General features: G+C 49.1%; 1 protein-coding gene and 1 pseudogene across 2 annotated transcripts in view; both read right to left on the bottom strand.

Annotated features, from left to right (window-relative positions):
- B4GALT1 (beta-1,4-galactosyltransferase 1) overlaps positions 1-20,411 on the bottom strand; it is a 58,925-nt gene that overhangs the window by 18,820 nt on the left and 19,694 nt on the right. Inside the window, exon 2 of the mRNA XM_030919348.1 lies at positions 7,745-7,980. Coding sequence (XP_030775208.1) covers positions 7,745-7,980 — 236 coding nt within the window. The remainder of the gene's footprint in view (positions 1-7,744; positions 7,981-20,411) is intronic.
- LOC104674270 lies at positions 2,314-7,880 on the bottom strand (annotated as a pseudogene). The gene is made up of 2 exons (XR_749623.2): positions 7,745-7,880; positions 2,314-2,780 (listed from the first exon to the last, which is right to left on the bottom strand). The product of XR_749623.2 is annotated as a metallothionein-1E pseudogene (transcript).

Below are 20,411 nucleotides of genomic sequence, written 5' to 3'. Positions count from 1 at the left end.
AGGATTAACAAGTAAAGGCAAAAGGCCCCCGCTAGAAGGAAAACAAAAAAGAAGAAAAAGAGAAAAGGGTGGACGCAAGGGAGAGAGGTGAGGAAAAGAGAAGCAAATGTCAAAGCTGCAAGGGAAAAGGGGCCCATTCTGATGACCAGTGTTCCAATGCAAAAGCAAATTCCTAATAAGCTGTCACTCCTTGTCACAGAGTCATGGGTGAGCAGAAAAAATGGCGTTTCCCAGAACAATATCCACAGAAGCAATTCATCAGCAAATCGAGTCCGCAGGAGAACAGAGGGACACACAGACTAGGTGGGGCACATAGCAAAGGGGCAACACTCACACAGTGATGGCGCAGAGACACTCCCTGGCCTTCCCACTCCCACTCCCCACCCCCGGCAGGCTCCAAAGGGTCCAAGTGCCAGAAGGAAGGGGAGGCTGCAGGACAGGCCCAGCTCTACCCCACTCCTCCCAAGCCCCGTTCCCACACACATCAATCTGCGTACTGACAGCTCAGGTAGAAAATGGAAGGCAGGGATGGGGGGGATGGTAGAGATGATCAAGATAGAAACCAAACCAATGGGGCCATAAGCCCAGGCAGCTGTCCTCACTAATGGGATAGACCCAGGGGTCTGCTTCTCCCCAGCTGATGTTGACCTTGTGTAGGAATCAGCTGCTTGGACCAGTGACAGAGACAACTGCTGAGGTAGGGTGACAGATGCTCTTACTCACTGAGGGTACAAAGGACTATCTCCAAATCCATCCTCAACCAGCCTGGAACTATCACCCCATCATCCTAAAACAGTGCACAGAAGAAAAGGAAACAGGAGAAAACTTCAAAGCCAGAGAGAGTCCTCTGGGCAGCTGGCTGAGCCCTCCCTCCATTTCTCCACAGCCTTTCAGGCAGGCTCTGGCTCTGCTTCCCAGCCATCATGTGCTTACCTTTGGAGCCTTCCCTCCGCAGGCACAATCAGAAGACCATTTGCCTCACTAGGGCGGGGTAGGGGCGGGTGTGTGTGTCAAAATTCAAAGTGAGACCCTAAAGGTCCTGAGTCCAAAGACCTTAAAGGAGTTTTGTGACCATTAACAATCACAAGGCTAAGGTATTAATAGGTTTTCTGCATTTTTCCTGATAAGGGAGGTCACCCCAAGGACTGTCACAGGCAGCCTGTGCTCTGGTCAGCATTGAGCCGGAAGCTTCGGGGGAGAGGTTTAAGGGAGGGGCCCTGCAAATTCCCAAGGGTGATGACCTGGCCTCACTGGGAAAGGAGGCTTCACTTCCAAGAGGCACAGATCTAGGTAGAAGACCAGGAGTAGGGCTCCTGAGACTAGGTATAAACAAAGAGGCAGGAATCCCAGGAAAAAGCCCCGTGCTCCACTCACTGACTACATCTGTACTGACTATGTACCAGCTGTGTGGTCAGGGAGAAAGAAGGGAGGCAGACATGAGGGACTGGGAGTCTGGGGGCTGGGTTGAGGCTGGAACTCAGATAATCATCCATTTCCAGAAAGTTCTGAGCAGCCTGGGAGCAGCAGGGAGGGAGAAGTCAGCTCTATTCCAGGGACTCCACAGAGCTAATGAGGTTGGGGAGGGAAGCTTAAAAGATGGCCAGAGACACACCAGGAACAGAAGGGAGAGCATAAGCAAAGGCACAAGGAGGGGAGAACAGAGGTATCTGGGTGGAGAGGGGGAGTCCAGTGAAGTGGGAGGAGGAGGAAGTGGCTGGAGGTAGATCGGGGTCTCAGAGGCTAAGCTTGGGCCTTCCGACCATTTAGACCCTTGCCTGTGGGCAGTCATGAAATGCTAACAGGTTTAAAAGAGTAAGTAACATGGTCAGAACCAGAAAAATCCTGGGCAGCTGAGGAAGAACAGAGGTGCCAGAAGATATGCAATCGGAACTGGAGAGACCAGTTCCGTGTACTGGCTGTGGGGCAAAGGGCTGCCATGGTTGTGACAAACCCACCTGGCCAGCTGTGCCTGCATTCCTTACTCATTTTGTAATTTTTATGATGGGCAACCCACAAACATCCTGCATTCCTTAATTTAGGGCTAGTGCTGCCAGGTGGCGAACTGCCCTCCCTTCACCTTGAGTGGCTTTACAGTCTCATTTCTGGGTTCCAGTATTAGGAAATGCAGCATGCATCCCTGTTTGCTATGGTATCTTCTCCTCCTCCTTCTTTTCTCACTGCTGTTGAAGTTGGAATGCTGTATCTTGACATCCACACCTCAGAGTACAAGGAGCCAAATAGTATTTTCCCAAGCTGGTGAGCTAAGGTCAGGGGTGGGAGGAGAGGCCTTGAGGACAAAGAGCAACTCTTGTTTTTTTTTTTTTTTTTTTTTCAAGTCAAAATTTTTTTATTGTCATTCACATATTTAATATGAAAAGACATGCAGCAAATGGCTAGGGGTTGTATGTAAAAAAACCTCCAGGTTGTGAAGGTTGCTCTATTTACATCTGGGAGCAGAGCTCTTCCCACATCAGGCACAGCAGATGCACTTCTCCGACGCCCCTTTGCAGGCGCAGCCCTGGGCACACTTGGCACAGCCCACGGGGCAGCAGGAGCAGCAGCTCTTCTTGCAGGAGGTGCATTTGCACTCTTTGCACTTGCAGGAGCCGGTGCACGTGCAGGAGCCACCAGCGGAGCAGGGGCAGTTGGGGTCCATTGCAAGCCGAGGCGAGACTCTGGAGTTCCCAAGCGAGAAGCCAAGAGGCGGTGGAGCACCTGGAGGGCGTGGTTCTTCTCTATCTCAACCAGGAAAGCCTCTCCCCACTCATTCCTTCAATATCCTTATTTTGAGATATAAGTTATCACGGTAATTACAGAGGCATAAGCCAAATGGGAGGGGTTAACAGCTTTCTATAGACAGAGTATGAGTCATAATAACTTGTGAAAGTTCACACCTGTGTGTGGAGCTTGCTAAGTGGCCCCACTCTGAAGAGGCCTACAGGCCTGGGATGGCCTCTGAGTCCTCTGAGATTCTGCCACCTGGCTCATTCCACCATCCGTTATCCTCTGACTCCAAGGAGTCCAAACCAATAGAAGGAAGGGTCCTGATGCTGGCCCTGAGTGGGGGTGCAGCAGGAGGTGGTGGGAGTCATGAAGAATTCACCACCACAGAAGCAGGCAGAAGAAACAGGCAGGACGAATGGAGAGTGCAGAGGCAGGAGTGGACCCTCCCAGTAACAGCTGGTATTTACTGAAGGTTTACCATGAGAAGAATGCCTCACAGCCCTCCCCACCAAGGAAGAAACTGAGGCCTGCAGAGCTTAAGTAGCCTGCCTGAGGTCACTGACTGGAAAGTGGCAGTGACAGGACTGAACCCAGGCAGTCTGAGCACATAGCACACTCTCGGCCCTGGATACTGGACTGTGAGCAACACTGAGGGCACCCTGGCCATGAGGAGCATCACTGATGCCCTGAGAAGGCACTAAACCTGGACTCAGACGCTGGGGTTTGAGCCGCAGCCCTGCTGTTGTCTATGAGACTTTCAGAGCCTGTCCCTCTCTGAGACTGTTTCCTCACCTGTGACATGGAGCAGAAGTTTCTACATTGTCTGGCCTCAGGGGTCTGGGCAAATCCTAGAAGAGACTGAAAGGGAAGCTAAGGAAGTGGAAATGGGACATGGCCCCTACTTCAAGTAGAATGAAACCCTTGTGACCTGCTATAAGCGGAAGGTTGTGCAGCATTTCAATGGGGCAGAAAGAAATTCGATACTGAAAAGCCTGCTTGGGAACCCCTGTACTAAATGTCTTAGAAGCCACTGCTATTTTGAGCATTCTTTCTGTCTGATCTTAAATGGTGTGTGTGTGCATGTGTGTGCATGTGTATGTGTGCGTATGTGTGTGTGTGTGAATGAAGAGTCAAAATGACAGCAGGGTGTCTGGGCCAGGGAGAAGCTGAGAGGCTATAAAGAGGACTAACAGCCCATAAGGTTTATTTGCTCAACAAACAGGGCAGAAAGGTCAAAACCAGGTGCTACAAAAATCCCTTTCTTCTTCTAGAATATAACCATAAAACGGAGAACACAGGCAGTTCCTAATTTGTAGGCAGGATGTGCTCCAAATGTTTCTCCTTCCACCTCTTTTTTTTTCAGGGTTCAGGTTTCCCATTACCATTTTATTATTTATTTATTTATTTATTTATTTATTTTTTTTTGAGACGGAGTCTTGCTCTGTCACCCAGGTTGAAGTGCTGTGGCCGGATCTCAGCTCACTGCAAGCTCCGCCTCCCGGGTTCACGCCATTCTCCTGCCTCAGCCTCCCGAGCAGCTGGGACTACAGGCGCCACCACCTCGCCCAGCTAGTTTTTTTTGTAGTTTTTAGTAGAGACGGGGTTTCACCGTGTTAGCCAGGATGGTCTCGATCTCCTGACCTCGTGATCCGCCCGTCTCGGCCTCCCAAAGTGCTGGGATTACAGGCTTGAGCCACCGTGCCCGGCCCACCATTTTATTATTTATTAGGTAATATTCTTTACTGGAAAGGTAGGGCAAAGTTTAAGCATTTCTCGACTTAGTTATCTGGACTCTGACCATATTTTCCCAAAATGATCAATTACGGTGAGATTGGAGCAGATGATAAGAGAGTAGCTGGGGAAGTGGGAGAAAAAGAAGAAAAGATTCTTCCCTAAGGTAGAAAGTTAACCCTTGGAAGAGAAGGAAAGGATGAAGAGAAGAAAAATGTATGAGGAAAAGAAAAGAAAAAAAAAAGATGATACTGACAAGATAAGAAAAAAGGAGGTATATATGTTTGAAAAACCAAAACTAAAATATTCCTGATGCTAAGTTGTGAAGTGGAAAGAGGAGGGAGGATGGGCAGTTCCTAGTGTTCCAGGGAAAGCAGAGAGGCAGTTGGGAGGAGACGCTAACTTAGGCCCGCTTTCCCCAAAGTGTGACTCACAAAACACCCATCACTTGAGACAGTTCTTGGAAAAGTTTTCTAGTGAGGCAAGCTCAGGAAACACTTCTGGGGTTACAGTGTACACCGGGGTACTGAAGGCTCCGCAGGAATGAGACCTGCTTTACATGGTTCAACCCAGCAATCCTCAAGCGTATTTGGCTCCATTTGGGGAAGCATGCTTTTGGAGGAGCACTCTCTTAGGTGGTGTCCAGTGTTAGCCAGCACAGCTGTGCCACCGGTCTGAGCTGGCTTGGTTAGTTGTTCCGTCTACTTGGATTGAGGAGGGCAGGAGCATGTAGCTGGTAAAGGACATTCAGAAATCTACTGTGTTGAGCCTGGGGAGTATGTAAATTGTATCACAGGAATTTAAGCTGGTGGCCAGATTTTACTGGTCCAATATTTGTTTTGACTTCAAAATAGGGAAGTCTCACATTCACCTAAACTGCAACATATCTAGATGTAGCATCCCACCCTCCAGTCTTCATTGAAAACAGCTACCTCAGTTCAAAAATTCAGCATAATCACTCTCTTTTACCCTCTTTACCCAAGTATGTATTTTATTTATATTTCTCTCTCTCTCTATATATATATATATATATATTTTGAAACAGAGTCTCACTCTGTTGCCCAGGCTGGAGTGCAGTGGCATGATCTCGGTTCACTGCAACCTCCGCCTCCTGGGTTCAAGAGATTCTCCTGCCTCAGCCTCCCGAGTAGCTGGGATTACAGCCGCCCACCACTATGTCCAGCTAATTTTTGTATTTTCAGTAGAGAAGGGGTTTCGCCATATTGGCCAGGCTGGTCTCAAACTCCTGACTTCAAGTGATCCACCGGCCTTGGCCTCCCAAAGTGCTGGGATTAGAGGCATGAGCCACTGCACCTAGGCCCAAACATATATTTTAACCTACCTATATGGCACCCAGACCACAGCTGTCTGCCTTCTACTCAGGCAGATTTGTGGGATGCTGTCAGATGCCCTGCTGGATAAGATGACAGCACTGTATCCACAATACATCCCTCATCTACTGGCATAGCAACTGTTAAGAGAGAGAAACGAGATGCAGCTGGCACAGCTTGTTACTAGTCATCCCTGCTGTCTCCTGGTGATGGTGGCTGCCTCTTCCAGGTGCTCACTGCCACTGCTTTAATAACAGGCTCCTGAATCTTGCCATCACTGGTATGTGCTCACTGACATCAGACAAATGTTTCTCGATCACAGCTTTTCTTAAATGAATACTTGTTGGGTTAAAGTGACCTGCACTTTGCAAGACATTACCTATTCTCTCTTGCATTCTCCAATATTCTTCCAAGGTGACCCATAACTGCGTGGCTGACTTGCTTGCAGGTTTCATAGGCCCCCGGTCTGTACTTCACTTGGTCAAATAATTCAAACAGCCTCAAGGGGTTTGCCCACCACCTGCTGTCCTGCTTCAGTTTCCTTCTGCTCTCTCCTGCCTCACAGGCTTAGCTCTGACACCTGGCCTCAGAGCTTCTGGTGCTTTCCTACCTCAGCGGGCATCTCGATTTCCAGGAACATGCAAGGCTCCTTTCTGCCTTGAGGTCCCTGCTCACTGGCAACAGCTGAGAAGCCCATCTCCCTGCAGACTTTAGAACCTAGTTTATATCCTGGTCCTTCCAAGCCATTGCTCTCTCTCCTTCCTCTGAGCTTCCAAAGCATTTGGCAGCAACCATCCAATCACAGGCTATTTGGGTCTGTTAACAAATCATTCCCTGGGAGGGTCCCACTTGCCAGAAGCAGGTTGGAGGCTTCGGGACAGGGCAGGACCGAGACCTTACACTTCTTCAGAATCTCCCTGCAGTGAGTGATGCAGCACAATGCCACAGCAGTCCTCAAGGGTTTCCCCTGGGGTCCCAGGGAACGTGCACAGAGTCCCTTGACTTTGATGGAAGCTGTAAACTGCCAACAATCTTCCTGCCTAAAGCAGAGTTTATCTCAAAATGAAATGGACATTGGGCCTTGTAGAAATGGGCGTACTCAGACTCTTCAAATGAATTTCAATGAAATTGGGTGCCTAGATAAGTTAGATGTGTCATTGCACCTAGGAGGTTACAGTCTAAAGACATGAATTTAAGTGTTAGGGATAATCTTGTAATATCAAAGTTATACTCTTGGGAAAATAATGCTCCTCAAATACACTGAAAAATTTACTTCAATAAAGATGCCTCTTAGATCAATCTGATTCTCCATGCCTTGGTGATGAAAGCTGACCTATCCTTAGCATTACTTTCCCAAGCAGGGCTAAAGTCCAACACATATGGATCAGATGAGCAGTGAGAAACTTTTTCTCAGACTCGGCCCAGTCCACATGACTCTCAGATGGCCCACGAATCAGATTTCTCCAGATATTTCACCAGGGGCTGGCATGCAGGCATGCAACCTGAACCAAGGGCACTGTCTCCAGGTGCCCCAGGACACACAGTCTGACTGACTGGATAAACTTCAGAGTTACCTAAAAGTCTGACATCTAAATGATGGTTTTATTTTAAAAGGAAAATACACAGCTACACAAACCCAGGGAATAATCAGTGTTTACTTTGGAATAATTAGGGTTGTCTTTTTTCCCAATTTTGCTGGAAGGCTACTTCAGAAAACAAAAACAGAACAATGAAAACACTCCAGCATTTCCCATGGCTAACAGAGTTGACAGCAATAGGCAAGCACACTGTTTGGTGTTTAGCTCATCTGCACTGGTGGTGGTTGGGGGGCTGACTCCTCGCTGTAAGTGCCAGGTGTCTGTGAAATCACTCCCCTTCCCCTGCCCTCATTACACACACATCTGATACGCAGCTGCACACACACACACCCTCTCTCATTCCACCTTCCCAGGCCTCACCTGGTTGATAACATAGATGCCGTAGTCCAGCTGCTGGCGCTGCAGGATGGGGTGCAAGTAATACAGCCAGTACTTGAGGTGCTCCTGCCGGTTGCGGAATGGAATGATGATGGCCACCTTGTGAAGAGAGACGCAGTCCCTGGGGGTGTAGCGGCCACCCATCTTCACATTTGGGTTCTGTTTCGCCACAAGCTCCAGGTCCACAGGCATGTTAAACTCAATCAGCATGGGGCCCACTAGAGAGGTGGAGGGAGGGAGAAGTTAGCAGGCCACAGGACTCGCCACTGCTCCACAGGCTGCATCAGACGGCCAGGCTGCAGCTGCAGAGGAAAAGTCTCCTCCTGGGAGGCAACGTGGCCACGGAGAGGGCCCTCTTGCCAGCATCAGGCACCACATCCAGTACTAGGTGACCAACCATCCCCAGAAACCCCCTTCAGTGTGGGGCAAACCTAGATGGTTGGTCACTCCGTGAAGCACTCGCCTGCCCAGCACCCTCCCCGCTCCGACTCCACTGTAAAATGGAAGTAATTTCTACCCAGACTTCCTGATAGGCTGTTGTAGAAATCAGTGATCATGGATGAGAAGGCAGTTTCTCAAAACCCCTGAGATTGAGACTTAGCTCTGCCACCTCCCAGCTGCGTGGCCTTGGACAAATGACTGACATCATCTCTCTGATTCTAGCCTAAGAATGGGGAAGGATGTGTGTGTGTGTGTGTGCACACACATGTGCACACATGTACGTTGGAGACGTCAGTGTGGAGGGAGTTAGCTTCAAAGTGGAAGGTAGCAGGAGTGGCATGAGTGACCATGTCTCAGGAAGGGACTCGATAGAAGGTGAACCAAGCTCTGGGAGGGATGGAGGCAAACAGACCCCAGAGGAGACTGAGGGAAAATAAAAGAAATAGCTGGAAAGAACACAGAAGAATGCTTAGTAACAGAGGGGATAAAGCACAAAGAGGAAGAAGAAGTAACAAAGAGGGAGGGATAACTCCCAAGTTTCTGGCCTAGAAGAACATGGATGCAGATGAGGGAAGTTAGTATGAGAGTGCTTGCCTCAGAAGAAAATTGGATGAGGTGCAGATTGTGGATTGTGAGGTAACGGCAGGTGGGAAGAGGGACGAGGAAAAGGTCACATACAAGGTAAGTGGTACGCACGGTACAGTCCAGGCAACACAGGGAACCAAAGCTTTGCTGAGAGTCAAGAGCCAACACTTGAACCCGGGCTCCCCATACTCTCTGCAGACCAGACCTCCTCAAAATGAGTTCCAGAAAACATTAGACCCAGCAAGATGCTTAATGGAAAAACACGTCCCGTGGTCAAGTAAGAATGGGAACGCTGCATATTAAATCCTGCTTCTGCTAAGTCACGACACACACCAAAGGCTCTGAGAAGTTGTGTAGTCAAAAAAAACCCCTCTGTTATATTTAACCCACCATTTCCCAAACTTATTTGGCTACAGAATCATTTTTCCAGGGAACACACTTTGGGAACTGTTACTCTAGTGTAACCGGCTTCACCTGTGAAGCAAATGAGCCACAAGAACAAAGGAAGGAACCCAGAGAACAGGTAGGAATACCAACTAGAAGCACAGATCAAAACCTGAAACCCGCCCAGGGCCAGTGAGCAGGCCTCAGCCTGCCCTGTTTATCAATAATGTGTGGCTCTCCGAGCACCCCCTACTCCCAGAATCACTCACCCTTCTGAATTGAACAGGCTGAGAAAAAAAAGCTGTGGGCCTGGTTCCTCTCACCAGATAGCTGTCTCTTCCATCCCCTTCCCCAGTACACAACTCACACCTTCCCTCCCTCCATAGCTGACCCAGGTCCACCATCACAGGACCTGTTCCCATTAGTCTGTTTTCTTCTGAGAAACAGCCCTGACCATGTTACTTTCCCACTAAAACCTCCAATGGCTCTAAGGCTGTGTGACCCTGCACAAGGGAAGGCCAAGGGCCACAGCTGAGCAATAGGCCCTTCAATCTCAGCTCTGTCTGTCTCCCTCCCCATCCCTTAAGCCATGTCTATCCACACTTTTCTCTTTGCCAGAAATGCTCTTCCCACTCTCCTCTAACCAGCGAACTTTTGCATTGAGAGGCCTCAACCAAGCTTGGTCCTTTTACTCTCTGTGCTATCACAGAGCTCAGGCAGCAGACCCTCTGGGGCAGGGAAGAAGATCCTCAGGGCTCCCTCTATGAAGCCCTGCTCCCTCTCTGGCCATGCACCTCCCTCCTGGAGGGACAGGGTCCTTGAAGTTCAGTCCCTTGTAAGACTGCCTGCTGAGCCAGCTCCCACCTCCCAGGGTGCCCTGAAGTGAGCAGGCACTGTGCTCTTCAGAGAAGACCAGGACTCAGCCAGCGGTCACCCTGGACAAGTTTTTCCCAAACCTATCACCAGACTTGCTTGAGGAAGTTAGTACAAATACAGAACCTCGGGCCCTTCCCTTAGAGAGTCTGTGGATTTTGGGAAAGACCTAAATGGCTATCTAACAAGGAGTCCAGATGATTCTCACTGGGCAAGCTGGGTAGTAGGGCTCTGATGGGCCATGTGATGGGCATCTCTGATGTCAAACCTTAGAGCTTTTGGGCAAAGAGGGCCCTCGGGGATTCCCACCATTCACACCCTTCTCCACAAGGTCTGCCAGGCCTGGGCTGCCCAACACCCAACCCTGGGCAAAGCCCCCTGGGGGGCCCTGCTGCACAGTGAACTTGTGAAAAACATGAAGAAAAGATCTGTCACAGGGCTCTTTTCACTTCAGAGGGCCCCTAAAACATCTGCAGCCCCCACCCCACCTTTGGTTCTGAGGATGCTGCTAAACATAACCCCATTTTGGGGAACCCAAGAAGCACCTGGGCTGTCACCCTGCCGACTTGCTCGTATCTTCTGAAACCCACCCAGGAAACAGGAATTCACACGTGGCCTGGCTCGCTTCCGCAGGACAGACACCTGCAGGCTGGAAAGTGTCCTGGTGTTGCCCCATCATGTGTTTCAGAAAGGTGGTCCTGAAGTCAAGAGCCCCGGACAGGAGAAGAGATGCCTGGGCCCTGGTCCAGCTCCACCAGTGACTTTCCAGATGATCTTTGGTATCCTGAGAGTGGAGAGTACAGCCACTCTCAGGGTACTGGTTTCCTCATTTGTAAACTGCAGGGATTGGACTGGATGATCTCTAAGGTCTCAGAACGCCCTGACGTGCCCGGCGACACTTGGTAAACCAGGAGGAGTGCAGGGATCCGAAGTGAGATCTTTAGACAAATCCTTGCTCTCACCTTCCCTGCCCTCAGCACGAATGTCCAAGCAGACAGGAGACGTAAGTGTCCCGCATAGGAGAGGTAGAAAGAAGCCTTGATCACCAAGCGCCACATTTACCTATGCCTCCTCTTACCTCAATTCCCAGGCTTTCTCAGCCTCTTTCTTGGATGTCCATCTTTGCCCCCTTCTCTTCTCACTCTCCCTACACCCAGGTATTTGGTTTAAGCACATGACAGTTCCCAAACCTCTGTTTCCATCTCATGTCTCTCTCCTGACCTCACAGCCAATAGAACATGGCTAGCCATATGCCATGGGCACCTTAAACCCAACCTGCCCCAAATGGACTCTCATGCAACCCCATCACCATCGCCACCTACAGCCAGACCTGCTTCTCCTCAGGATTCCCTCAGCAACTGACACCACCAACGCCCCAGGGCAGAAGCTGCTACCTGGGTGGTGCATCTTCTATTCCTCCTCCTCTCTCCCCAACTCCAACACACACACTAACACTCTCTCACCCTCACATACACACACACGCCCACTCACTCCCACGCCGGGGGGTGTCCACAGCATGCTGACAATCCACAGAAGCTGATCGAGTACTAAGCCAGAGAGTCTTTCCTCTGAAATGTCAGTTAAATGCAAACTTGCCCTGTGATATGTGTCAAGACCACTTTCAATTTGTTTCAGTTGATACTTTCTGGGTACCTACTGTGTGCCAGTCCAAGAAGGACTGGGTTGAGGTAGGGAGGGAGGATGGACAAGACAAATCCTGCCTTCCAGGAGCTCCCTGCTGAGTGTGTGGCAGAACCTAAATGAAAATTACCCTGGTTTAAGGATGGTCAAGGAGCTTACTCCTCCAATGGCTCTGTGCAGAGCTTTATCACTGAACAGCCTCTTCTCGCTCTCCTGCTCCCTTCTGAACTTGCTGTGCCTCTTGCACAACCCCCATCGTGCTTCCAACACATTGAGACACCTTGACTCCCAATTCTGCCCTTCTTGCCCAATCTGGCAATTTTTTCTCCACCTTCTCTCTCTCTGAAGCCTCCACAACTCTAAAGACCTTGCAGCTTACACCTCTGAGACAACAGACAGCAGCCCCAGACCTGGAACTGAATGACTAATTGGGTCGAGTGCCAGCCAGGAGGCCTTCTGAGTGCCCTGCACACCTCCTGCCACACTGCAGGGGCCATGCTCTGCTACACACCTGGCTCTGTCCCAGTGAGAAACTCCAGAGAACTCAGACTCCAGGAGGGCAATGACTACCTCGGTTCAGAATCATGCAGACCTGCGACCAGGTTTCAGAGCCACTGCCTGGGGTCACAAGGAGAGGCTCTGGGAGGAGGCAGAGGGCTGAGGACTTCATGACAGTCCTCAGGACGAGCCAAGGCGCCCTTGCTGTGTGGCGCATGGCGTGTGCTACCACAGGCTCTCGGCCCCGCTGGGCTGGCTTGTGTGTTTTCTTGGCTCTGGAAGCTGGGAGGCAGGGTTACGTAAGCAGATGAGCAGATGTAAGCTGTCCTCGGCTCCCCCAGCTCAAGCCCCGCCACGTGGGCCTCTCGGCTGGGAGTCCAGGTCATGGCCTTGCATGTAAGTCGCTCAATAACTTCAATGTGTGAGCTCAACTCAGACCAATTCCACTGCTCCCCTGCCTGGCACAGCAAACCCAAACACAAATATGCCCCTCCATCAAAGGCCCTGCTAATCTAAGCCAACACCAGCACGGACTCCTGACTAGTTTTCATGCTGGCTGAAGCACTAGTTCAATCCTTTAGCCTCGGCAAAACAGGCTGAAACATCTAGTCACTGCTTGTCAACTGATTGGACAGTGGGTGGAAAGAAGCGTTGGCCTGATGCTTTATTGTGACAATGTTTCACTAGCCCAGGAATGAAATCATAAAAGTAAAGACCATGTAGGTGTTTTTTCATTAAACTAAAGGTAATCAATGTATAGGAATGCCCTTTCTTCCAAGATTAAGTGCTTCTTACTCTTTGAATATTAAAATGTCCTTTCTCTTATGAAATCATCATGGTAGATTTTCATACTGGACTGATTTTTAAAATTTAATTTAAAAAAAATCCTTCCTTGGCAGCCATGGGTCAGGACTCTAAGTTTCTTTTGAAAATTTCCTGGACAGGAAATTCAAGTATTCAGGAAACATTTGGGAACACGTGGAACTAGGCAGTGCCTAGAACTCTGTGGTTCTGAGAGCTGGGATGTTGGAATTTCCTCCTAGGTCTCAGACCTGACAGTACACTGCACAGTCCCTCTTCACAAGCCAGCTCCCCCACCAGTGCTGCTCCACAGGCTCATGTGGGTGGGCCGCTTCTCTCTGTACCAATCTTCCAAAGGCCAGGTGCGCACCGCAAGCTGAGTCAGGCATTACCACCAAATTCCCCAGCTTGAGAAAAGATTTGCTTGCAGCATTCTCGTGAAATCACGGTGCCCCTTGAGGCCCCTTGGGCTAGAAATGAGAAGCACCATTTACTGTACGTGGCCCACCCGTCATTCTGGGAAGAGTGCAAGCTCTCTAAGTCTCCAAGGGCTTCAATATCACCAAATCTAACAGCTGCCTGGCCTTAGCTCAAACATCACCTCCCCTAGGAAGCCTTCCCAGACCACTCAAGGTTGGTTCTTAAGCACTTCACCCACATCCCCTAAGCATTCACAGCACCACATTCATTCATATTCAAACATGTACCCAGTTAGTATGTATCACATGCCAGGTGGTACAGGGCATGAGGGGCCAGGGGTGGGGGAGCGGGCAGGCAGCCGGGTGAGCAAGTACAGAAGAGGTCTTTGAGGCTGGGTGTGGTGGCTCATGTTTGTAATCCCAGCACTTTAGGAGGCCGAGACAGGTAGGTCACCTTGAGGTCAGGGGATGGAGATCAGCCTGGCCAACATGGTGAAATCCCATCTCTACTAAACCCCACCTCTTCTAAAAATACAAAAATTAACCGGGTGTGGTGTAGCTGTAATCTCAGCTACTTGGGAGGCTGAGGCAGGAGAATCTCTTGAACCTGGGAGGTGACGGCTGCAGTGAGCCGAAATCACACCATTGCACTCCAGCCTGGGCGACAGAGCAAGACTCTGTCTCAACAACAACAAAAAAAGGTCTTTGCCCCCAGCAGTCAAGGAGACCAGCAAAGCCAACAGTACTGGGTGAGTGTGACAGGTAACAAACAACAAGCTAAAACTAGCACAGAAGAAGGGGAATCAACCAGGGGTCAGGGAAGAGAGTCAAGGAAAGCTTTGCAAAGAAGCAGCCTCCATCAGGGCCCCTCAGTCCTCTTGGGAGGATTCATCACAGAGTTGTGTCCACTTGGCTGCCATGCACATGGGAGTACACCAACAAATCCTAGTTGTGTGGGTGACGCGCAGCTATCCTCTCCGCTTCTCTGCCACCAGCACAAGTAACAAAGGTTTCCATAAACCTACAAGAAAACTTAACAGAAGAGCAGGGGATGGAGAGTCACCAGAAGGGACTCTTGATTCTCATGTGAAGCATTTCTCACTGAGTTTCAAAATCTAACTCATGAAGGTTTCGAAGGTGCAGGAAATGATTTCTTTTTTTTTTTTTCTTCTTTTTGAGACGGAGTCTCGCTCTGTCGCCAGGCTAGAATGCGGTGGCGCAATCTCGGCTCACTGCAACCTCTGCCTTCCGGGTTCAAGTGATTCTCCTGCCACAGCCTCCCGAGTAGCTGGGACTACAGGCATGCACCACCACGCCCAGTTAATTTTTGTATTTTTAGTAGAGACGGGGTTTCACCATGTTGGCCAGGATGGTCTCAATCTCTTGACCTCATGATCTGCCTGCCTCGGCCTCCCACAGTGCTGGGATTACAGGCACGAGCCACCGTGCTCGGCTGATTTGTTTCTTAAATCAGATGTTTGTGATATTTTTCTTTATACCTTTGGTTATATCTTTAAACTTGAACAATAAATATTTTAAAATATGACCCACAGAAGGGAAAGGTGACCCTCTCCCTAGTCCCATTCCTAATAAGGAAGTATCTTCCAAAATAAGGATGTCAAAACATACAACTCAGTGACTAGAAAACAGAATTAGTCTATTCTTAATGCTGACATGATATCTCTTGGGTACACCACACACAAACACAAGTTCAACACCCCCAGCACCCACTGTTCTTTCCACCAACTCACCATCCAAGCCACTATTAGGTCCCAGGGAAAGAAACACTGTTTCTTTTTTTTTTTTTAAGAGACAGTGTCTCGCTCTGTCACCCAGACCGGAGTGTAACGGCATGATTATCGAACTCCCGGACTCAAGCAATCCTCTCACCTCAGCCTCCCGTGGGACTACAGCACGTGCCACCACACCCAGCTAAGTGAGAAACGCTTTTTCAACAGGAAACAGAACACATCTGTGGTCTCAGTACCCTGCATTTGGGAACAGAGAGAAAAACAAAGAATTTGCTGCAAAAAATTAGTCCAGGTGCGGTGGCTCACACCTGTAATCCCAGCATTTTGGGAGGCTGAGGTGGGCGGATCACCTGAGGTCAGGAGTTCGAGACCAGCCTGGCCAATATGGTGAAACCAAGTCTCCATTAAAAATACAAAAGTTAGCCGGGCGTGGTGGCACTCGCCTGTAATCCCAGCTAGCTGGGAGGCTAAGGCAGGAGAATTGCTGGAACCTGGGAGGTGGAGGCTGTAGAGAGTTGAGATCATACCTTTGCACTCCAGCCTGGACTCCGTCTCAAAAAGGAAAAAATAATAAAAAATAAAAAAATTAAAGGAGACTGCCAGCCAAGGTCCACACAGCAGACCGTAGGTGGCCAAGTGGGAAGCTGGACCAACTGGGCACAGTGGGGCCAGCTGCTCATCCATTCATCTGTGCTCAGGAACAGTCCGGCCACATGCCTGAACTGCGACACTTGGTAGTTCTTCTAAAACATGACTTAAAAGTGACCTCGTCAGCAATGAACCACTGACTGACCTCAGTGGAAGTGCCATTTCTCATGCCTTGCTCTCTCCCTCATTAAAGCCCCACTCAACCTTCAAAGGCCAAGCACTCAAGCTTGCTTTCAAATGCTGGTAGGTTCCCGTCTATTGCAGGGGCTTTCACACTGTGGAGTGCAGGAAGAATCATCTGCGAAAGTACGTGAATTTGCAGATTCTTGGGTCCTACTCACCAGATTGATTTGATAAGCCTGGGGGCAGGGGCCCAGGAATCTGCATTTTAAGAAGCACTCTAGGTAACTGTAATTTTGATGCAATTCCCTGGACTACATTTTGAGAAACACTGATTTACAGGTTCACTTATTAACTACCACTTCCTTCCCACCCCCATGAAGCTATTTAAGAATGAGGTCAAGAAAAACAACTTACACTCAGGAACTACTGTGTATTTTCCTCTCTGACAATGTGTAACATGTTTTGCTTTCAGCTTTTGCAAACGGTCAAATACAGTAACTATGTTGGGACCCATGGTATGAATATCTTTTTTTTTTGAAACTGGGTCTTGCTCAGTAACCCAGGCTGGATTGCAGTGGTACCAGCTCACTGCAGCCTCAAACTGCTGGGCCCAAGCAATCTCCTGGGCTGTAGTCTTGGCCTCCTGAGTAGCTGAATCATAGGCACAAGCCATACAGCTCAACTAATTTTTAAATTTTTTGTAGAGATAAGGTCTCACTTGAGATGTTGCCAGGCAAGTGTCAAGCTCCTGGTCTCAAGAGATTTTCCTGTCTTGGCCTCCCAAAGTGCTGGGATTACAGGCATGAGCCACCGTGCCTGGCTAAATATCTATCTTTTCACTCTTCCTGTTAATTTGCTAAGTTCCATTTTCTCTTTATTTATTTATTTTTGAGGAGGAGTCTCACTCTGTCACCCAGGCTGGAGCGCAGTGGTGTGATCTCGGCTCACTGCAACCTCCGCTTCCCATGTTTCAAGTGATTCTCGTGCCTCAGCCTCCCAAGTAGGTGAGACTATAGGCACATGCCACCACACCTGGCTAATTTTTTATATTTTTACCAGAGCCGGGGTTTCACCATGTTGGCCAGGATGGTCTCGATCTCCTGACCTCATGATCCACCCACCTTAGCCTCCCAAAGTGCTGGGATTACAGGCGTGAGCCACCTTGCCCAGCCCATTTTCTCTTTTTCTGATTTTAAATTTATATTGGTCCTTTTTATGGTATGTGTTCTTATAAGCCACCTCAAAAACTTTGGGAAAGAGGTATAGCAACAATTTTTTGAAGTTCAAACCAAATGTCATCCCCTCTTCAAAGCTTTCCCCAGTCCCCTCTTGGGACCAATCAGTCCCCATTCCATATGCCTGCAAAATCCTTCACAAACCTTGGCTGCTGCCCTGCAGTAATGAGGTACCCGTTGACCTGCCTGCTTCCTCCCGTAGACATCTTGAGGGCAGGGGTTGTATCCCATTCCTTTCTATGCTGGGACAGTTCCTGGCAGCAAGAGCAGTAATCGTGTGTTGAGCCACACTGCACCTGTTCAACTAAGAGATGAGAAGCTGAGCTCACAGAGCTGGGAGCCATCTTGCCTTTGATGTTTTAGAATCTAAGATTTTAGTCCTAAATTACAGTTAAGATCAAGGTGGGGCAAAAACACTCTCATTTCTGCCAGACGAGATCTTCACAGCAAGCCTAGGTGGCCAAGAGGGAAGCTGGACCAACTGGGCAAAGTGGTGCCAGTTGCTCATCCATTCATCTGTGCTCAGAAACAGTCTGCCACATGGGGCCTTTTGTTTCCAGGTTTAGCACCTGATTCATGAGCTACAGCCACCACCCCCGAACCCTTCCAGCACCCCATCAATTTTAAAATAAGTTTTCTCCAGGCTCTAGGCCTAGAATCTGACACTTTGTGGCAATGGATGGCCTAACCTTCTAATAAAAACGTTGCATTTTTTTGGCTAAGCCTCACATAGCCACAGCAAATAGGTTCTTCACCAAATGTCACTATTTCCTTGAGAGAATAACCCTAAAGCTCAAAGTCTTACATGGGTCACAAAATCACCAGAAAAACCTCAGGTGGTCACTCAGCCCAGGATGCTGTCACCAAGGGTATCAAGGCCTAAATCTAAGGAAACAGCACCATGATCAGATTCTGCCACCTCGAAGGGCCAGGATCCACCTTGAACCAGACCCTAGAGAATCCTGGCAGCCCAACCCAAAGGAGCCTTGGGAATTATGTGTTGGCCCCACGGTTACACAGGAAAGAAACTGAAGGCCAGACAGGAAGACAGACTTCCTCAAGAACACTCTTGGATTGGCAAAAAAAGCTGTCCTAACTTCCCCTTGAATAATCTTCCAGGGTTCTGATATTCCTGGATGCTCCCACACAGTGGACAGCAAATCACAGCACATGTGACTTTACTGTCCCTGCACTGTACCCATGGGGATTCTGTCTCAGCATCTTTCCCAATTTAGGGGCCCGGGAGGCCTCCAACTGATGAAGGTGACATAAAAGTGAATCTTATTTGACATCACTGATCTAAACCATTCTCAAGCATTACTTCTATACCATATGTGGTCACAGATCCCCAAGTCTGTGGGGCATTAGAAGCAAAGAGAGGGCATGGGAAAACCTCTGGGAGACCTCAGAACAGGCAGCATGACAGTTCCACTTCTGTCCAGTGGGGAAGCCACAGATTGCAAAGCCTTGGGATCAAGAAAGAGTGACTGGGGGTCACAAGCTTTTAAAGTCCAGTAAACAGGCTCCTAAGTGTTTGGTCTCCGGTGGAAAAAGTCCCGAGAGGAATTTCTGCTTTCTTTGGTCCTCACCCAAAGGCAGATTCCTCCTTCTCACTACTTTCGCTGGAATTTCTGGAAACTGTGGAAACTGTGCCTGCCCACAGATATCACTACCAGGAAAAGGTTCTGAGGCCTACTTGCCTGCAAACCCCATACTAGCCCCAGGAAGAGCTTGCTGTGTATCTGTCCTTTTAGAACTACAGCACTTCCAGAAGGGATAATTTCAGCTTCTCAGAAAGGATTAGAATAGTATAGTACAGGCATCTGGCATTTTATTTTAAGACTTTCACCTCCAGGCTGGGGCAGCCACCTGCCTCCTCTGGGCTCTCCTCTCCACCTGGAGCCAGTCACTGACAAGTAGCCCAGGGGCTGCCACTGGAGAACTCCAGAGTCACACTTACCACTACTCCCTCCGGGGTCCCACACCTCACTGCCAAGTCAGGATGCTGGTGAGGATGCTTTGCTTTGCACCTCCTTAGGCCATTTGTTAGAAGAGATTTAGACATTTGACACACAGTCTACAGGAACTAAATGCCATTTTTTCTTTTTTTTCTTTTTTGAGACAGAGTCTCGCTCTGTATCTCAGACTGGAATGCAGTAGTGCAATCTCAGCTCACTGCAACCTCCACCTCCTGGGTTCAAGCGATTCTCTTGCCTCAGCCTTCTGAGTAGCTGGGAACATAGGTGCATGCCACCACATCCAGCTAATTTTTGTATTTTTCGTAAAGATGGGGTGTCACCATGTTGGCCAGGCTGGTCTTGAACTCCTGACCTCAGGTGATCCACCCGCCTCAGCCTCCCAAAGTGCTGGGATTACAGGCGAGAGCCCCTGCATCTGGCCCCCAAATGCAATTTTCAAGGGAAGGCAACACAGTAGGAAGGAATCACAGGCTAGGTTTCGAATCACTCCTCCACCTCTAAAAAGCTGCAGGCAAGTTTTATAACCTCTCTAAACTTCGTTGGTGACAGCATAGTTCCTAACACACAATAGGCCTACGACATACATTTGCTGAATAAATATAAGAATATTTGTATGTAGACCTCATACTCTAAGAGGAAGACAAGTCATTCTTCCCCGCCCCCCCCAAGATGGAGTCTGTCACCCAGTCTGGAGTGCAATGGTGCCATCCCAGCTCACTGCAACCTCCCCTTCAGGTTCAAGCGATTCTCCCACCTCAGCCTCCCAAGTAGCTGGGATTACAGGCACCCTCCATCATGCCCAGCTAATTTTTGTATTTTCATAAAGACGGGGTTTTACCATGTTGGCCAGGCTGGTCTTGAACTCCTGACATCAGATGATCTGCCCACCTTGGCCTCCCAAAATGCTGCAATTACAGGCGTGAGCCCCCATGCCCGGCCAAGTCATTCTTAACAGAGAGAATTCAGTAGAGGATAAGGTGTCATAAAAAGAGACTGTTTGCTGAGGAGGGTCAGCAGAGTTCAACTATACCAGCATACCTAACATATGGAAGAACAAGGGGCATTAACATAGTTACGGAAAAAGAAGAGTGCTGGTGAGAGATTGCACAAAACAATGGGGAAAATAGTTTTATGTTCCAACAAAATACAGCATGAGCAAAGTGAACATATATATAATAGATGCAGGAGGCTGAGGTGGAAAGATTGCTTGAGGCCAGGAGTTCAAGATTGACCTAAGCAACATATTAAGACTCCCATCTCTAAAAAATAAA

The sequence above is a fragment of the Rhinopithecus roxellana genome, chromosome 16 (genome assembly GCF_007565055.1).
Source record: "Rhinopithecus roxellana isolate Shanxi Qingling chromosome 16, ASM756505v1, whole genome shotgun sequence".
Classification (NCBI taxonomy): domain Eukaryota; kingdom Metazoa; phylum Chordata; class Mammalia; order Primates; family Cercopithecidae; genus Rhinopithecus; species Rhinopithecus roxellana.
The sequence above is the reverse complement of the archived record's forward strand: the minus strand, read 5'-3'. Positions and strand labels throughout refer to the sequence as shown.